Consider the following 16,787-nt stretch of genomic DNA (forward strand, 5'->3'; position numbering starts at 1 on the left):
TAACACTCATCCACTTCTCGCTCATGCCAGCTATAAAAAGTTTCTGTAATTATAATATTATAATAAAATGTTGTGTTATTGTGTGTGCAGTATCCACACGACCAGTTAAACGGACGCTATCATCTTTGTTTATGATGAAATGTCTTTTGTCTCAACCGGGTTGCCGTACAGCTTCCGCTCGTCAGCACGCTCCCCAGCGCGCCTGCGTCACCAACTTAGCCCACGTGCAGATGTTTATGCTCCTCGTGCACGTCCACAAAAAACAAACATCTGCACGAGTCCGAGATTTGATGATAAGGAGCGAAGAATTAAACGGATTAAAATGTTTAAATACGTAAAAATAAATCATTAATGCCGATTTTTGTCTCTCGGCTTCAGACACTTAAAGGGACTGCCGTGGTGCCTTCAGGACGCCTGGGGAAAATGTGAACTGACTGGAAGGGTTTATTTTCCAGTTGAAAACACATTATAGTTTATGAACATATATACATATTTAAAGTGTAATGCTCCTCCAGAATAGTTTTGATGTTAAAGTCCAGACTTTCATCAGAACAGAGATTTCAGGGGAAATTTGGTTTGTTAGAGAAACCCAGAACAGAAAGAGAAATATGTATATTTTAAAGAGTTATAAATAAAATGTCTGCAAATATAAGTTTAAAACGAATGTGCTATGAATAAGAGGAAATAAAAAATATAAATAGTGACAAATAACAGATAAGCATTTAAATATTTCACAGTTGCTATGATTCATAAAAAACGATCATTATTATTTATATTCTTAATAATAATTACTTTCTTTACTGAACATTAATTTGACACTCTTTTAACGTGAATTCAGTTAGTTTATATGTATTATTTGTTTTAAAAAGTGTCTTCAGTGGCCCGCTGCTGTTTTTCCGGGGGCCGTGGAGGCAGCCGGAGGGGTCCCTCCCCCGGACACACGCACCTTGACGGCTTGTAAACAGAAGCTCACACGTGACGGAGCGGACAAAGAGAGACACGGTCCGGGCTCCGCGCCGCCGACCTTACCGTCCGCACCGACCCGGAGATGAAGCCCCCTTCCCCCGCCGCGCTGTGGCCGAGACGTCCGGTGAACTTCTCCAACGTCCGGATCCAAATCCGCCGCTAAGCCCCGCTCCGCGTCCCTTCCTCCCCGCTGCCTCCTCCTCCTCCTCCTCCTCCCCAGCCCGCACGCAGCTGGCAGCGGGTAAACAGAGCTGGACATCCTTTGTTTCTCCATCGTTTTGTTTCTATTTATTTCACTTTATTCCGATTTTATTCGCCTCCTTTCGGTGTTTTTTCCCCCGACCCCCCCCCCCTCCGACCGTTAGCTAGCTAGCTAACTAGCGTTAGCTTGGATTTTCGTCGCGGACGTTGATTTCTTTTATTTTTTATTTATTTTTTATTTTTTGGGCGAAATGTCATTTACCATGGAGGACAGCCTGGAGTCCGGCTGGGTGTCCGTCCGGCCCCGGGTTTTTGACGAAAAAGAGAGGCATAAATTCGCCTTCATCGTGGCCTGGAACGACATCGAGGGAAAGTTCGCCATAACCTGCCACAACAGGACGGCGCAGCGGCGGGCCACCTTCCTGGACCCGCTCCTCGACTGCTGCCCGGCCGCCGCTGCGCCTCCGGAGAAGCGCAGCCAGGCTGCCGTTAAAGTTAGACCTCACTCCGTCCCCAAGGGGAAAGCCGGCACCAAGCCGGAGAAGAAGGCTCTCAAAGCCGGGGGGTCGCAGACTTTGGAGTGCGGGTCCTGGGACGTCGTGACCCCGAAGGGGATGGACATCGAGATCCTGGAGCCCGTGGACGGCCCGCTGTCTCCGGATGATCCGGACCCGGGGGACCGTGAGGACTTCAGCTGGGCCGGGCTGTTCTCCCTCCAGGACCTGCGGGCCGCTCACCTCCAGCTGTGCGCCGTCAACTCGGACCTGGAGCCGTGCCTGCCGTCCTTCCCGGAGGAGCAGTCCGGGGTGTGGACGGTGCTCTTCGGCGCCCCCGGCATGTCGCAGCGGGAGACCGAGGCCCTGTGCTACCAGCTGCAGGTGTACCTGGGTCATGCCCTGGACACCTGCGGCTGGAAGATCCTCTCTCAGGTGCTGTTCTCCGGCAGCGACGACACGGAGGAGTACTACGAGAGCCTCAGCGAGCTGCGGCAGAAAGGCTACGAGGACGCGCTGGAGAGAGCCAGGAGAAGCATGCAAGAGGTGAAATAAGCTCACATTCCTTCCAGGTAGCTCGAAGAGAAGATGTTTAGTGCATGAGCCAAAAATAGAAAGTTTCTGGTGCATGAAAGTCACATTCAAACGTCTGCAGTCACAGTGTCTTTGTGTGATGTGATCATAAAAAATAGCTTTTTATTGGTAAAGCCATCTATTCATTCATTCATGGAGTGTCTAAGGAGTTGGACAGATAAAGAGAGAAACAGAAGCACATCAGTTTTTAGAAACAGCATCTGAGTAACCAGACCAGATGAGAGTAATTAGACCTGTTTGACAGTTGTAGGCTTGTTCTGTTGGTTCACCTTGAAAGCTTAATTCTTTTGGCCCGTGCGATCAGGAAGCTTCTGTTTTACAAAGTCTGACATTCAGCTCGGTGGCACTGCAGGAAGCCTGGAGCTTGTGGTCTCCAGACTATAATTGAGCCTGATGGTTGGCCCCCCCCAGCCCCTCTCCTATGTGATAAACCATCTGTTGCTGCACGTTTGCAGGCCTGTAATATGAGCAGGCCTGGGCCAGACATCGCACTCCAGTTGGCTGAGCAGTTTGAGGGGAGTTTCACAGAAACGTGGGAGAACAATCAGAGGTGGAGTTACAGAGGAGACGCGTCAGCACAGCTGCCCCGGCTCTTTCACTCTTAGTGCACATATGTTCAGCTCCACGAGCACGTGAGAGACTTTTATGTGTTTTCATTCATGACTACAGCACATGTGTCAAATGTTACCCGGATGTTCAATACATGAGAGAGTTTAACAATCAACAACATCGCTGTGACATCACCAAGGTCGTGATGGCTGTGCGGCTGAGAAGACATAAAGCTTCGGGCAATGTCTTCCTCCTCCTTTGTTGTCGTGTTCAGCAGATTGACGCACAATCCGCAAACAGCTGAGGAAGGGCTCAGTCCAACCAGGAAGGAATGATTTCAGTGACATAATGTCTCACTTATTCACTCAGAGACCACTTTATTAGGTATGCCGGTAAAAACTGATGTCATGTAACACAAACCCCGAGCCACAAATTCTGTCTAAAAAGATAACATGTTCTCATTTGATTGAGTAACCATGTGTTAAGTTCACTTCTAACTATGATCTCAGTAAAAACACAACAATAACATTTAGAGTTCAAACAGAAATGCTGACTGTTACAAGTAAAGAGCTTTGTGCTGGATCGGTGTAGGTGTTCCTAATAAACTGAACTGGGGGATGTATGTATGAACGTGTTGTTTCCAGTTATATTATGATCTGGCCTAATCTGGTGAACAAACTATGGGAGCTTGTTGTGAATCAGTGGTGAGTTTCCAGGCATCTCAGTGCTGATGAGAAATTTTGTTGGAAGAAGGACGATAATGGAAGTCAAGTTGTTGTTCTGTCTGCACTGAAAATGTGAAAGAAAATCTATTTGTTTGCTGGCAGGAAATGATTCAGCACTTAATCATTGTTCTCTTGTACAAAGCAAAAATATGTTATCAGTATTATCTGACTTATTTTGACCAAAACAATCAGTTGGTTAATGGAGAAATCGATGACAATAATCTCGATCTGTAGTGTTTTTCATATTTAACTCATTAACACCTCTCTGCTACGGAGACAACAACATCATTGGCGGTGTTTACTACAGAAAACTTCTTTTTGCATGCTTCCTTCTTCCTGGTTCATCCTCCACTGACCTTGGCACTGACCTGGGTCATGCTCTAGATAGGAAGAAAATGAGTTTTACTACATTTTAATGTTGAGTTTTAGGTCACTTTGTGCTGTTGAACTGCAACCATGAGTCGATTATTTCAGCACTTAAAGGCCCCATGTCTTAAATTTGGGGAGCTTTTCCAACTGTTGTTGTGACATCACGCCTTTTCAGTCATAGCAGCTCATTTTAAGGTTCAGTTTCTGAATACAGGCTGTGTGGATTTCTCTGTTTGACACCTTCACTGTGTTAATACAACACTTACACTTTTTTATAATCAGAAAATACATGAAGGAAAATCATTTTCATAATTCAGAATTGTTTGTAATGTATCAGAGTGAAGTGAGCATCTTCAGGTCTTCGGCTGTTAAACAAATAGATCTAGTTGCCTGAAGCAGACTGTGTGTTGTGGCCTGGTGGTTTTGGGGTTATTTTGTAAGATGCCGCCTCGTTCTCCAGATCCTAGTTTGTTTGGAAAACACTGACGTTGGACAAACGACTGTTGATCATTGACCACGGGCCTGCGGTTTTTCTCTTATCTGTGGCCTGCGGTTCAACAAAAACAGCTCACCTACAGTGAGGCTGACACACCATCAGCTCTTTGTTGTTGTTCTCGGGGAATGATGATGTGAAACCTGTGAAAACTGACGAAACATTAACTACACTGTGATTAAAACACACTACAGTTTGGCACCAGACTGGAGGGTGTGAGTGTGTAAATCTGGCATGTTCAAACTGCCAGTACAAATTAAGTCAATTTACTTTTGCTTATTATAGCCTCCATTAATTACAGAGTGTTTTAAGTGTCGGTTAACAGTGGAAGATATACTCCAGTTCAGCCTCGGATTTCAGTTCAGTGTGATGGCATTAGGTGTTCCTAATAAACTGAGCACTCTGACCATGATCTGATTATAAAAAGAACCATGACCACCAGAGTAGCTGAAGAGAATGGGTGATGGGAGGACGGTTGGTCAGCGTGTTGGACGCAGACCTGAGAGACTTCAGACCAGATCGGACGGCGCCGGAGCACCTTGTAGACATCCAGGCTTTCAGCAGCAGTGAGCTTGTGACGAACCACAGAAAGCTTGTTGATGATGTTGATGCTGTGTCTGGTCTGGCCACAGTCTGGTCCGAAGGCCGAGCGTGTTTTGGCTCATCGGTGTGAACGCCGCGCTGCATTAAACCACATTACTTAAAGGATTTGCGTCTGGGTTCGTTTGATTCATAGGTGGTGGCAGCTCTGGGAAGAAGCTCCTGCTATTTGTGGGGAAGACTTCCCTTTTAGTCTGACGGTGTTTTTCTTGAAGCTTCAGCTGAACGGAGCGCCTGCTCAGCTCGGTCGAGGCGTGTTCCTCCTGCGAGACGGAGCACATTCAGTACCAACAAACTGGAAGAGCTGGTCCTGATGACAGGCCTGCGCTGTGGCTCGTATCACTCGTGGCGTCCTGTAATTATCTCCTCATTCCACATCGGCGTCCACTGCTAAATTTAGCACATGCACAACTTTCAAATAAGTTGTAAGAGTGAAAAATAAACAAATTTAAAGTCAAGAATGTCAAGATACCCATTTTCTATTTGGGAAAATATGAATATGAGTATGAGACTGAATTTTCTTTACTAAGAGAAATCATTTCTGCACTTATGAATGAAAAGATGGATTTTAAACAACCTATCCACTCATTTTCAAATGTACAAAAATTTAAAAAACTTCCCAAAAAAAAAAAAAAAAAAAAATCACAAGTACACACTAAAAGAGTGGGCTCCTATGAACTTTGTGTGTGTTCATTTTTATTTGGTATAGACTAAGCTCTCTTTTCTGCTAATAATGACACAATGTCAGTTCAGTCACAGTTGGATTGAAACCTTTTTTATGACAATAACAAGATGTGATAATAATAGTATTTTACCAAAAAAAGATATATTTTTACAGTTAACCTGCTTGGTATGTTGTATGTGGAATTAAAAATGCGTTATTTTGTCCCTCCAAGAGCCCAAAACCTGAAAATATTCAGTTTCTAATCACTCAGGACAAAAGACAAACAGAAATCCTCTCAGAGGTGTAGAGCTTTTGCTCCTGATGTCTTTGTATCTGTGAGCCGTCTAATCCTGCCGGCTCAGCAGCTCACGCTGTCAGCAGCCTCAGGCCTCCTACTTCATCAACAAATAGATTTGACTATGTAAATAAAGTTACAGCGGGGTGAAAGAGCGTGGCCTTTCTGACATCTGCGTCTTTAAAGGAAGCAGGAAAAGAAAAGACTCATCGGGCATGGATTTATTCTGAAATCCTCCCTAACGTTCAAATCTCAAAGTTCATTTGAATCCAACTTTATACGCCAAGGCGGCTCACGAACAAGAGAGCTCTTCTTCGCTGGTGCCCCGGCTCGTTCGATCCCGGGGCGGGGCCTGGGCCGGGGGTGGGACTCGATGCTGGTCAGTGGTTACCAAGGAGACGCAGGGCCAAGGTAAACAGTAGGAGCAGTGTTCGAGCTGAATCGTTCAGTGTCCACTGAGCGCCCCGACGTGGAAAAAGCAGCCAGTTCATATGAGAGTCTCTATTCATATCTATAAGAGAGAAGAGCACTTTATTCACCACTACGCACGAAGGTTGGGTGGTGGCACATTTCAATATTATCTGAGGCAGAAGTGAAGGGGGGCTTTTGTGTTGTGTGAATCGGAGCCTCTGGAGAGCTGGGAGGTGAATTGTGTTTGTGTGGACAAAAGCTGTTTTCATAGCATTTGTCTCAGGAACAACGAACCGTCTGTGGACGCACGGACATATGGTCTGAATCAGCAGACGGTTATTCTCCCTGTGCTTCACTCCAACATGGGATTTTATGATATCATCCCTCCCTCACACTCTTTACTCTTGTTCATATAAAATCTTTTCTCCTTGAGCTTTAGTTTGGGACTGACTGAGAAGAACTAGACGAACAACACACTAAAAGCCAGTTAATCACACACCTGGTCTTTTATTTAGTGATGATTTTAAACTCGCCAATAAAGTTATTGAATTAGCTGCTGAGGTGGATGGTTGAAGGTGAAGTCAGGTCCTGCCTGTGTAGCTTTGTGCCGTTTGCGTCCACAGTGGTCCAGACCTGGGGGACCCATGATTGGTCCCATTTCAGGGCCTCGGGACGTAGCTGTCTGCAAACCCCAGAGAAACAGAGTTCTTTCATGGTTCAGTGAATATTTAGGGAGTTTGGACAAATCCAGACATTTCTGTGAAGCTATGATTTACTTCTTTTTTTTTTTTACATTTATTAGAATTTTAACATTTTATTTAGGGTTCCAAATGATCACTGCAGATTAACTGAGCATGAAAACATGAATTCGTTCAAGCCCTGATTGTTGCTTTTGGTCTTTTCGGGGAGGGCAGTTGTCCTGCGTCACACCTTGTGGACATCTTTTCTGTGCGTTTCCTCTTGCAGGTGCTGGACAAGCACAGAGCAATGGACAGCATGGTGGAGCTGCTGCAGGTGTATCCCGAGGAGGACGAGGCGTACGGCGAGCTGCTGGAGGCCACGACTCAGCTCTACCACTACCTGCTGCAGCCCTTCAGGGACATGAGGGAACTGGCAATGCTGCGCAGACAGCAGATTAAGGTAACTCGCACACAGACACAAATGCCATCTGCCTCAGGACTAGTTTTAAGCAGGTTTAGGCCTCGGCTCGCTGCTCTGTCCTGGCACACACTCTGACTCGTATCAGGCAGCTTCTCCGCCGGCTACAGTTCTGTCGCTGTGGTTTGGCTGTTTTAGAGTCCAAGGCCAGTCCTGGGAAACGAGCCCACCGCAGAGCCCGCCCCTCTAAGCCCGCTGTAAGGACATTAGCATTAGTTGCTGAGGATACATGCAGCGGTGATGGTGCCGTAGCTGATCTGTGCTGCCTTGTAGCTTTGTATGAGGGGGCTGTGGAGGGCAGAGGATCAGCCAGAGCGGCTTTTTCCTCTCTGCCCAGAGCGGCTTAACAAGCAGCATAAGTATTATTACAGCAGCCACTAAACCACCCAGTAATTCTGCAGCCTCAGCACACTCCTGTTTTCCACATTCTTCCTCCACTCCATCTTGGTTGTTGTTCTTCATTAGAGGCTTGAAAGGGGGGTAAAAAAATCTGATAGGCTAATCTGCCGTGTCTGTGTGAAGGAGCGCCTGCTTGGGTCAAAAGGTCACGGCTCCACTTTGTTACCTAAATACAAACACAACTCCTCACACCCATAAAGCAACAATACATCCATCAACTGAACCAGACTGGCAGTTTTCATCCATTTATTGGTATCACCGTTTGACAGATACACTCACAGACTCTTCAAATGGTAGGAAAAGCCTGTTGAAATGCACTTTTACTGAAATACACAACTACTCAGCCTCCTGACTCTGACCACCACGAATGCTTTTTCATTGATTTTTATGTAGTTTGGTGATCTTATAAATTGATGTCCCAGAGGCCCGTAGATCTTCCTCCTCCGAGCCTCAGCGCTTCAGAGACATCATTACTTTGAAGGCAAAAGTTGACTTGGCTCAGGCGCTGACAATGTACAAGACAGATACAGATCAGATTAACTGAAGCTTCTGCAATTTGGCCATTTTGTGATTTTTGAATGCTTTTTCATTTATTGTGCAACTCTAAAATCATTAAATGTTTGTTTTTTGCTTTCAAAAAACTAACTGAAATGAGAAGTCAATTAATCGTCATGAATGAATAAAATCATAAGATTTCATGATTTTATTTTATTTTATTTTAGTCACACCTTCAGGAGTTATTGTTAAAATGGATGAAAACTTTAGTCTCAGTGGAATCACTTTCTGGGAACCTGATCCCCAACCCCCCAACCCCCTGTATGCAAATCAGCTCCCAACAGGGGCAGCTGCTCTCTGCCAAACTGATGAGTCAGAGGATGAGGAGAGAGAGAATCTCCCAGGAAAAAGGAGAAGGATGGGCAAGGACGCTGTCATTTACATACAGTTTGCATCGGGCTTAATTTCACAGAGGGGGGAAGTGAAAAAGGCGAGGATCAGTTAAACTGTAATAATGACGTGGCATTCCGGTTGTCATGTCGACCTGAGACATCTAACTGCCAAGGGAATGTCAGGTTGAAAAGGTTTTTCTTATTTACTGACTATTTGCTCATTGATCTGAATTCAGTTGATGTCCAAAAACAAATATATTCTTGATTTTCACTTTATTGACGACTGACCAGCTGTTGCTGCTCCACAGTTCAGCTGTCTGCGTTGAGCTCAGATACCTGAGTGGATCTGAATCAGAGACTGACACAGCAGATGGACACATGAATGAATGATCACCTGAACGAGTCGACAACAAAGGCTGTTGAGTGTTTTTGGTGAATGGTGCATTGTGGGACGGCCCTATTGTGTGTCAGAGCGGCGGCGGCGGTGCAGGTGTCCTGTTGCCCAGAGGGTCGGAGTCAGGACATAAATTAAATATGTAGTTTCTCTGTCGAAAATAGTTTTGTAACGCACTGAGCTCCAGTTACTGTTCCACGCCGACTTCACCGTTCCCCGGCAACAGTTGTCATGGTGCTCCCCGTAACAACAGCTTTGATCATGAAACGCACAAAGTGTGGTGAGCGGATTGATCCATCCAGGATTCAATCAGATCCCGACTTATTAAATTCAGGATCAGTGTCACTCAGATTAGATGTTTAAATGTAATATCTAAAGTATAAAGTAGATCGAACGGTAGATCAAAATTTATGCTGTTGAGTTATTTCACCTGTTAGAGAAACAAAAAATAAACATAAATTAAAGAAAGGACTAAATGAAAGTTTGTTTTAGCGAAGTATTTAGTTTTCATGTTTGTAAAAGTTGAGCATAAAAGCCACTAAAGGGATTTTGTGGCAGTTAAAGATGAACTTTATATGAGAATAAATGTCCGCTGGAGGAAATGTGTTGTTTTCACCAGAGGAGATAAAAGTTTCTCTCTTCACCTGCGGCACCTCTATTCTCAGCTCCTTCTGTCACGTCTGTGTTTTGTCACCAACGGCTGTTAACCAGAGGCGTTAAAGGAGGACCCTCGGTTACCACGGTAACCCCCGCCTCCTCCAGGAGAGCCAAAGCAGACACTACAGTTGAATGTGTTGTTTGATTTGAGGAAGCTGACTCCATTTTACAGAAATTCAAAGTGTCAAATGGCAGGAGTTTGGTTTGATGAACTGAAGAGAACTATCAGGAGTTCGGAGCTCGTCCTGTCTGAAAGACGAAGTGACCGATCTCCTTTTCTGCTCGTGTGCTTAGTGTGATGATGGAGGTCAGTGTGTCTGAGCCCCTTAAACTCTGGACCAACACATGGAGGTGAAGTCGAGCTGGAGCTGCTGGAAGATGCCGACGCTCTGAGATCATGGCTGTTCGGCACCAACTTCAGTTTCTACTTGAATATTTTCTTTCTCTCTCGGCTTTTTTTCTTTTCCTGTCTGGTCTCTGACATAATCTCTCCTCCCCTACTCGCTCCCGGGTTCACCCCAAAAACCACTCCCTGTTCTCCAGCCTCACGTGCAGACACACACACACTGCTGGTTAACAGAAATCAGGGCTGTTGAGGTTTGTTGGTGATCACTGTGGTCTTGTTTATTTTCAAGCACCTACACTCATCTGTTTTCCATTCGCATATCTATATATGAATGTGTGTGTGTGTGTGCGCGCCTGCGTGCAGGAGGGCCTCACAGGGAGTGTGGTGTGTGTACATTTTGTTCCTGGGGGTTTGTGTTTCTCCACGTGGCAGTGTTTCCCCCATTTCTGAGTTTCTCTGCCTTCACATGGCCCGACACGAGCTGCCTCCAGCTCACATGTGAACTTCTGCCTCCCCTGAAATCTGTTTTCTGATCGGTCGTTGTTTAACTTGACTTTTTTAAGGTGGCCCAGTAGGACACTGGGTTAGTGTCACTGTAAACACAAACATGCTCAGACTTGTCTTTAGTTACCACCATCTGCTGTGAGCTGCTGGAACTACAGAGCTCCGGAGGTGAAAGGTGCCACATTTCACAACAATGACTTGGACACAAAACTCCAGGAGGCAGTGAAGGCATCATCTTTAATAATAAAAGAAGTCTCCAAGTAAAATCAGAAACCAGACATTAAAAAAAAAAAAAAAAGACTACAACAAAAAAATTTACTTCTTTAATAGGAAAGTAGTTATTATGCTGAACCTAAATATTATTGTGATAATACTGAAAATTGACACAATATTAATATTATCAATCAGAATTTGGATTCATCAGACAGAATCCATGCAGTCCCGCAGTGAGGATGTTCGTGGTTATCTCCACGTTAACTCTCCCTGCGACTCTGGCAGGAGATACTAAACACTGATCCAACCTTTTACACATGTAAAATAAAATTTAATATAATAAACATTTAAGGGGAAATGTGGTGACACTGGACCAGGACCAGGGCCAGAACCTGTGAATCGTCATGTTTTTAGGTTTCCTTCAGAATTAAACATCTGAATCCTTTACACGGAGGCTGTGATGAACCAGATGGAGAGATTAAATCTTTTTCCAACCTCCGGACAGAGAAGAAATAAAACAGCACTTTTTGATTCAAACACTCATACATGTGACCTTTAACCCCACCAGATCTCCCTGGAGACGGAGCGGCTGGGTCCTCGTCGCGTGGAGAGCCTGAGGAAGGAGGACGAGGAGTGGCAGAGGAAGGCTCACGCCGCCGTGCTCTCCATTCAGGACCTGACTGTCAAGTTCTTTGAAACCACCACTCGGGCGCAGAAAGGTAAACAGCAGCAGGAGGCACTTCCTGTGTCTGCTGTGACCTTTGAACCTTTGAATTGAGTGTTTGTCCATAGCAAAGAGCAGTTAACACGTGGGGGGGGTGTCACATGCCAGAGAGCAGGTTCAGAGTCTGCTGATCATCAGAGTCAGGAGGGGATTCTATACAACAATAATAATACTGCTGCTGTTATTGACAACAACAACAAGGAAGCTTCCAAATATTTGGTTTGATTAATATTATAATTATACTGAATACAGGAGAATATTATTTAAATGTGATGTTATGTAGTCTGTTAAAGACTGTGTGTGTGTGTGTTGCAGCTCTGTATGAGCGTATGCGTGCCGACCAGAGAAAGTTTGGGAAGTCGGCGTGGGCAGCGGCGGTGGAGCGGATGGAACGGCTGCAGTACGCCGTCTCCAGGGAAACTCTGCAGCTGATGAGGGCCAAAGAAATCTGCCTGGAACAGAAGAAGCACGGGCTGAAGGAGGAGGTAAAAGTCAGGGCTGATAAACACGGGCGGGGGGGGGGGCTTTCATGGAGCTGCTGATGCTCCCCAGAGCCGGCAGGAGGGGGGAGGGACAAGGCTGATAATGGCAGCGTTAGAAAAATGAGCTCACGGCTCAGACATCCTGAAATGGAGTCAATAACATCCTGGTCTGCGGCGGCGGAAGTGACTCATGGGAGACGACTGTCGGGGTCAAACATTCACTTCACGTGTGAAAATGGTCATGAGCTGCAGTTTATCTGCTGCAACAACAGGAAACTGCCCCAGTTCAGTTTCCACTGGCTGCAAGGCACCCTGGGAAATCACCGCGGGGAACTAATGTGACTGTGTGGCTGCAGATGCAGAGTCTGCGAGGCGGAGAGGACGCCATGCTGCGTCTGGACCAGCTGGAGGCGCTGTACTACGAGCTGCAGCTGCAGCTGTACGACATCCAGGCCGAGGTGCTGCGCTGCGAGGAGCTGCTGCTCACCGCCCAGCTGCAGAGTCTGCGCAGACAGATGACAGGTGAGCATCCGGCAGGATGGACGGAGGTCTTCGGGGTTAAGAGTCCGTTCTGATGGCGTCTGTTGTGATGTTGCTGCAGAGCGACAGGATGAGGTCGTGTACTACGATGCCTTTGAGAGCCCTGACGCCATGAAGGGTGTCGAGGACCCTGCGACGCCGCCCTCCCCCCTCCGAGATGAAGAACTGAGCGTCCTGCAGCAGAGGACGCGGCAGCTCGAGGCCCGACGCGGCCGCATCACCGCCAAAAAAGTCTACCTCAAAAACAAAAAGGTCAGTTGACAGCTGATCAACGTCGATGTTGATCGTTCTGCTGCTGCTGTTTTCCGTCTTGTGATTAATGTGTTTTGTTTTTTTCTTTTACAGGAAATCTGTATCGTCAATCACAACCAGAAGATTCAACAACGTCTGGGCGGCGCCGCCGACAGCAGCTCATTTCTGCAGGTGATTTATCAGTGCCCAGACCGTATTCTCCATTTTTACTGCACTTTGAAACAAAGTGGAGGCAGAAGGACGAGTGGAGCTCCGAGCAGTGAAGAGTCTGATAACGTCTGACTGTTGTTATAGAAACACAACAAACATTTCACTTTAATCATCTCTGTCAGATTTCATCTCACTGACCTTCACAAATATTTGACCAACGCCTGATCTTCTTTAAAAGCCTGAGTCACTGAGCACGTTGACACATGTCGACACACGTCGACACACATTTTCATTCATCATTCGATTCAACTGAAATAGAAGTTTTAAGAAGTAAATATAAATAAGACAATAACTTAAAAACTGTTTCCTGTGAAGGGAGACGCTGACGACGACGAAGCCAAGCGAAACGCCAGCGTGAGTCAGGAGAGACAGAAGACGCTGGACAGACTCCGCAGCCTGAAACAGGTGAGACTGAGACGGCTTCGGTGGAAGTCCGGCTCTGACGGTCTGATGTGATCTCTGACGTGTCCGTGTCCTCGCAGCATTATCCGGGTCAGCTGACCCTGAAGTCCAGCCGGCTGCGCCTCAGTCGGAGGCGGGCCGGTCAGCAGCCCAACACGGCGGCGGCCGGCGTTCAGACCGACTGCATCTCCGACCTCCCTCAACTCTCCGCTCCTCCTCCGCCCGACGCCTGCAGCTGCGACAGCGTCTCCTTACCCACAATTCAGCTGGAGACTGTTGACTCCTCGCCTCCCTTTCTGTCGCTGCCTCCCCTCTCAGTTTCCCCGTCTGTTCTTTCACTGGCTCCCCCACCTCCGCCTCCCCCTCCTCCTCCCCCACCTCCCCCGCCTCCTCCGCCACCGCCCGCCTCAGAGGACCAGCAGCCCGGCGAGGACGGAGAGAAGAGCCCGGCGCGGCAGCACAAACCCGACTCAGAGTCCCCCTCGCCGCCGCCCCTGGCTCCGTTCTCCCCGCGGTTCTTTGACAGCAGCCAGCTGCTGACGGCGAGGAAGAAGCTGAGGAAGACGTCCTCGCTGGACTCGTCTCAGTGGAGGAGAGGTGAGGAGACTGGACTGATCTACTCTCTTGCTCTTTAGGTGCATGTTTCATAAACCTGCAGTGTGTCTGACTGTGGTGTCGTGTCTGCAGCGAGCTCGCCCATGGACGAGGTGCTGGCCTCCCTCAAACGGGGCAGCTTCCACCTGAGGAAGGCCGAGCTGCGGGTTCTGGGCCCCGACCCGGACGACGACAGCAACAACATCCTGGCTCAGATCAGGCAGGGAGTCCGGCTCAGGAAGGTCCGGGCCCGACCGGAGCAGCAGCGTCACGCCAAGAGCTTCCCGCACTCGGCCGACGCTCTGACCCGCAGCATCCACGAGGCCCTGAGGAGGATCAAAGAGGCCTCACCGGAGTCCGAGTCCGAGGACGAAGGCCTTCCATGCACTGACTGGGAAAACTAGTCCATCTTATTGGAAGAATATTATTATTATTATTATTTTAAAGTGAATCGGACGAGCCAGGGTCAAATCTCCTGGACCAACCTCGGTGCAATTTTTTTTATATATCAGAAAAGATTTTTGTTCTTAAACTTCTGCATGTTTTAAAGACGGACCACAAATGGGTTTTTTTACGTCGCTGCTGTAGCAGTGTCAGCGAGGATACGACCTCTGACCTCTCACTGAATCTAACGTCGCCGTCGTACTGTAACTCGCTGTGATGGGTTAGTTTTAGGACGTTTCTGTTTCTGTCCAGACCGGACAATCGGACACTTCCCCTGAGTCGGTCTGTTAACCTGCTGCAGGGCTGATTGTTGCACAACTTTTGGCTTTTGGCCCATTTTCATCCACAAAAGCAGCTTTGATTGGAGTGTTTGAAGAATCTGCCGTGTTGGTCTGAGCTCGATCATTTAGACAAGCAAAAACACACCAGAGGAAGTAAACGTATGAAAAGAATCCTGTTGTCAGCTGGAAGGGTTAGATTCAGCTCGTTCAGCTCGTTCAGAGACGTCTCCGCCGTTAGAGTCACAGTTACAGTTTTTTAACACCAGCTCAGTATTTTGAGTAAAGCTGTAAAAAGCTGATTGAAATAGAAATGATTACTTGAAGTGGAACTTTAATCTCTGATCAGTAACGTTACATTCACCTTCACAGCAGAACAGAAACTGATTAGAGATCCATTCAGGATTTTTTCCAGATTATTCTCAAACAGAAACATTTTCTGCCTTTCTTCTATTTTACATCAACTTCATCTAATTGATTCAGACAAAACGAGACGTTTGTGAACGAACGAGCGCTTTAACGACAACAAAACCAACTAAATTGTGTTACAGATTAAAGGCTTTAGGCAGAAATACTGAGAAGACGCGTGGAGCAGCTGGTGACTCCACAACAACATCAGGACCAACTGTTTGTCTGTTTACTTTGTTTTTATTTACCTGATGGTCTCTCTCTCTCTCTCTCTCTCTCTCTCTCTCTGTGGTTCCACCGCCTTTTTGTGTTTTCCAAACGTATTTACTTAGTTCCTTAATGAAGCAGTTTGAGTTTGTGGTGTGTGTGATTTTTATATTTGTTTGAATGAACATTGTCAAACCTGTAACTGAAAAACTTCTCTTCAGGCTTTAATTCAAAGGAAGATTTGTTTGTTCTGTGGAGACTGGAAACAGGAAACGTCTGATTCTGCCCAAAGAAATCAACTATTTCACTTCACGCGTTTTCATATCGACACAAATGAGATGTTCAAAGATTAAGAAGTCTAACTCAGAATTTGAATCAAAATTTTTAATTTCTGTCTCTTAATTTTGGATCTTTTAAATTTAAATTTTTTAAAGTGTGTTTGTTCTTTACGCCCAGTCGTGCCCATAATGTTTTTATCCGTCTGAAAATCACAGATTGGTCGTGTGGGCGTTTACTTAAAGCTCAGGTTTGGTCCATTTACGATAAAATGTTTCTGTTTCCAGTCTTTATGCTGGGCTCAGCTAACAGGCTGCTAACTGTAGCAACAGCTGGCTCCACATGAAGGTGAAACTGAATCAGAACAGAGTTACAGTTCTCTCTACAAATAAACTGCTGCCAAGTATGAACTCATCAGCACACTGAACATTTTCCACGCAGCACGACAGACATCCTGATTCAGACTGACTGTTTACTGACATTAAGCTTTTTTTACATCAGGTATAAAAACTGTAAATGTTGGCAGCAGATATTTGATCCTGTAACTCTGTTTTTTTTTTTTTTACCTGTGTGTTTAACATTTGTAGATTTTTCCCTCCACTCTGTACACACTAGTTTGACCTTTAACCTTTACGACCTTAGGCATGTGACTGGACGAACCCATCACAACGTAAGTGCAATAATGAAGAAGTCATTTTATTAATTATACTGTAATAAAATGTAAATCACGAAAATATATCAGCATGCCTAAATGTATTGAAGTATTTATTGAAACTTCATATTTTAAAGAATTTTTAAAGCATAAAAATGTAAATGTTCTTTTTAAGGGTTTCTTTTTGTCACTTTCTGTTTCCTATCATGACGTTCCTGCTTTCTATACCCGACTTATATATATTTTTGTCCTTTCAGAATAAAACAAGCACCAAACTGTCTTTGACCTGATCTGTCATTTGATTCAGATTTTTTGTCATTTTTCTCTTTGTTGCGTTAAAAATAAACTGGAATCCAGAAAAATCTATCCATCAAATTGGTGTTAACAGCCTACCTGAGC

The 16,787-nt window shown here is 45.9% G+C and overlaps 1 protein-coding gene across 1 annotated transcript; it reads left to right on the plus strand.

The window, feature by feature from the left end:
* Positions 1 to 987: 987 nt before the first annotated feature.
* On the plus strand, positions 988 to 16,667 carry jmy (junction mediating and regulatory protein, p53 cofactor). Its single transcript, XM_029516580.1, has 10 exons — positions 988 to 2,207; positions 7,328 to 7,501; positions 11,488 to 11,638; positions 11,959 to 12,128; positions 12,482 to 12,647; positions 12,727 to 12,917; positions 13,011 to 13,088; positions 13,443 to 13,532; positions 13,610 to 14,126; positions 14,217 to 16,667. The coding sequence occupies exons 1-10, from the start codon at positions 1,419 to 1,421 to the stop codon at positions 14,525 to 14,527; spliced, it is 2,637 nt and encodes an 878-aa protein (XP_029372440.1). The 5' UTR covers positions 988 to 1,418; the 3' UTR covers positions 14,528 to 16,667.
* Positions 16,668 to 16,787: the final 120 nt, after the last annotated feature.

The sequence above is a fragment of the Echeneis naucrates genome, chromosome 12, assembly GCF_900963305.1.
Source record: "Echeneis naucrates chromosome 12, fEcheNa1.1, whole genome shotgun sequence".
NCBI lineage: Eukaryota > Metazoa > Chordata > Actinopteri > Carangiformes > Echeneidae > Echeneis > Echeneis naucrates.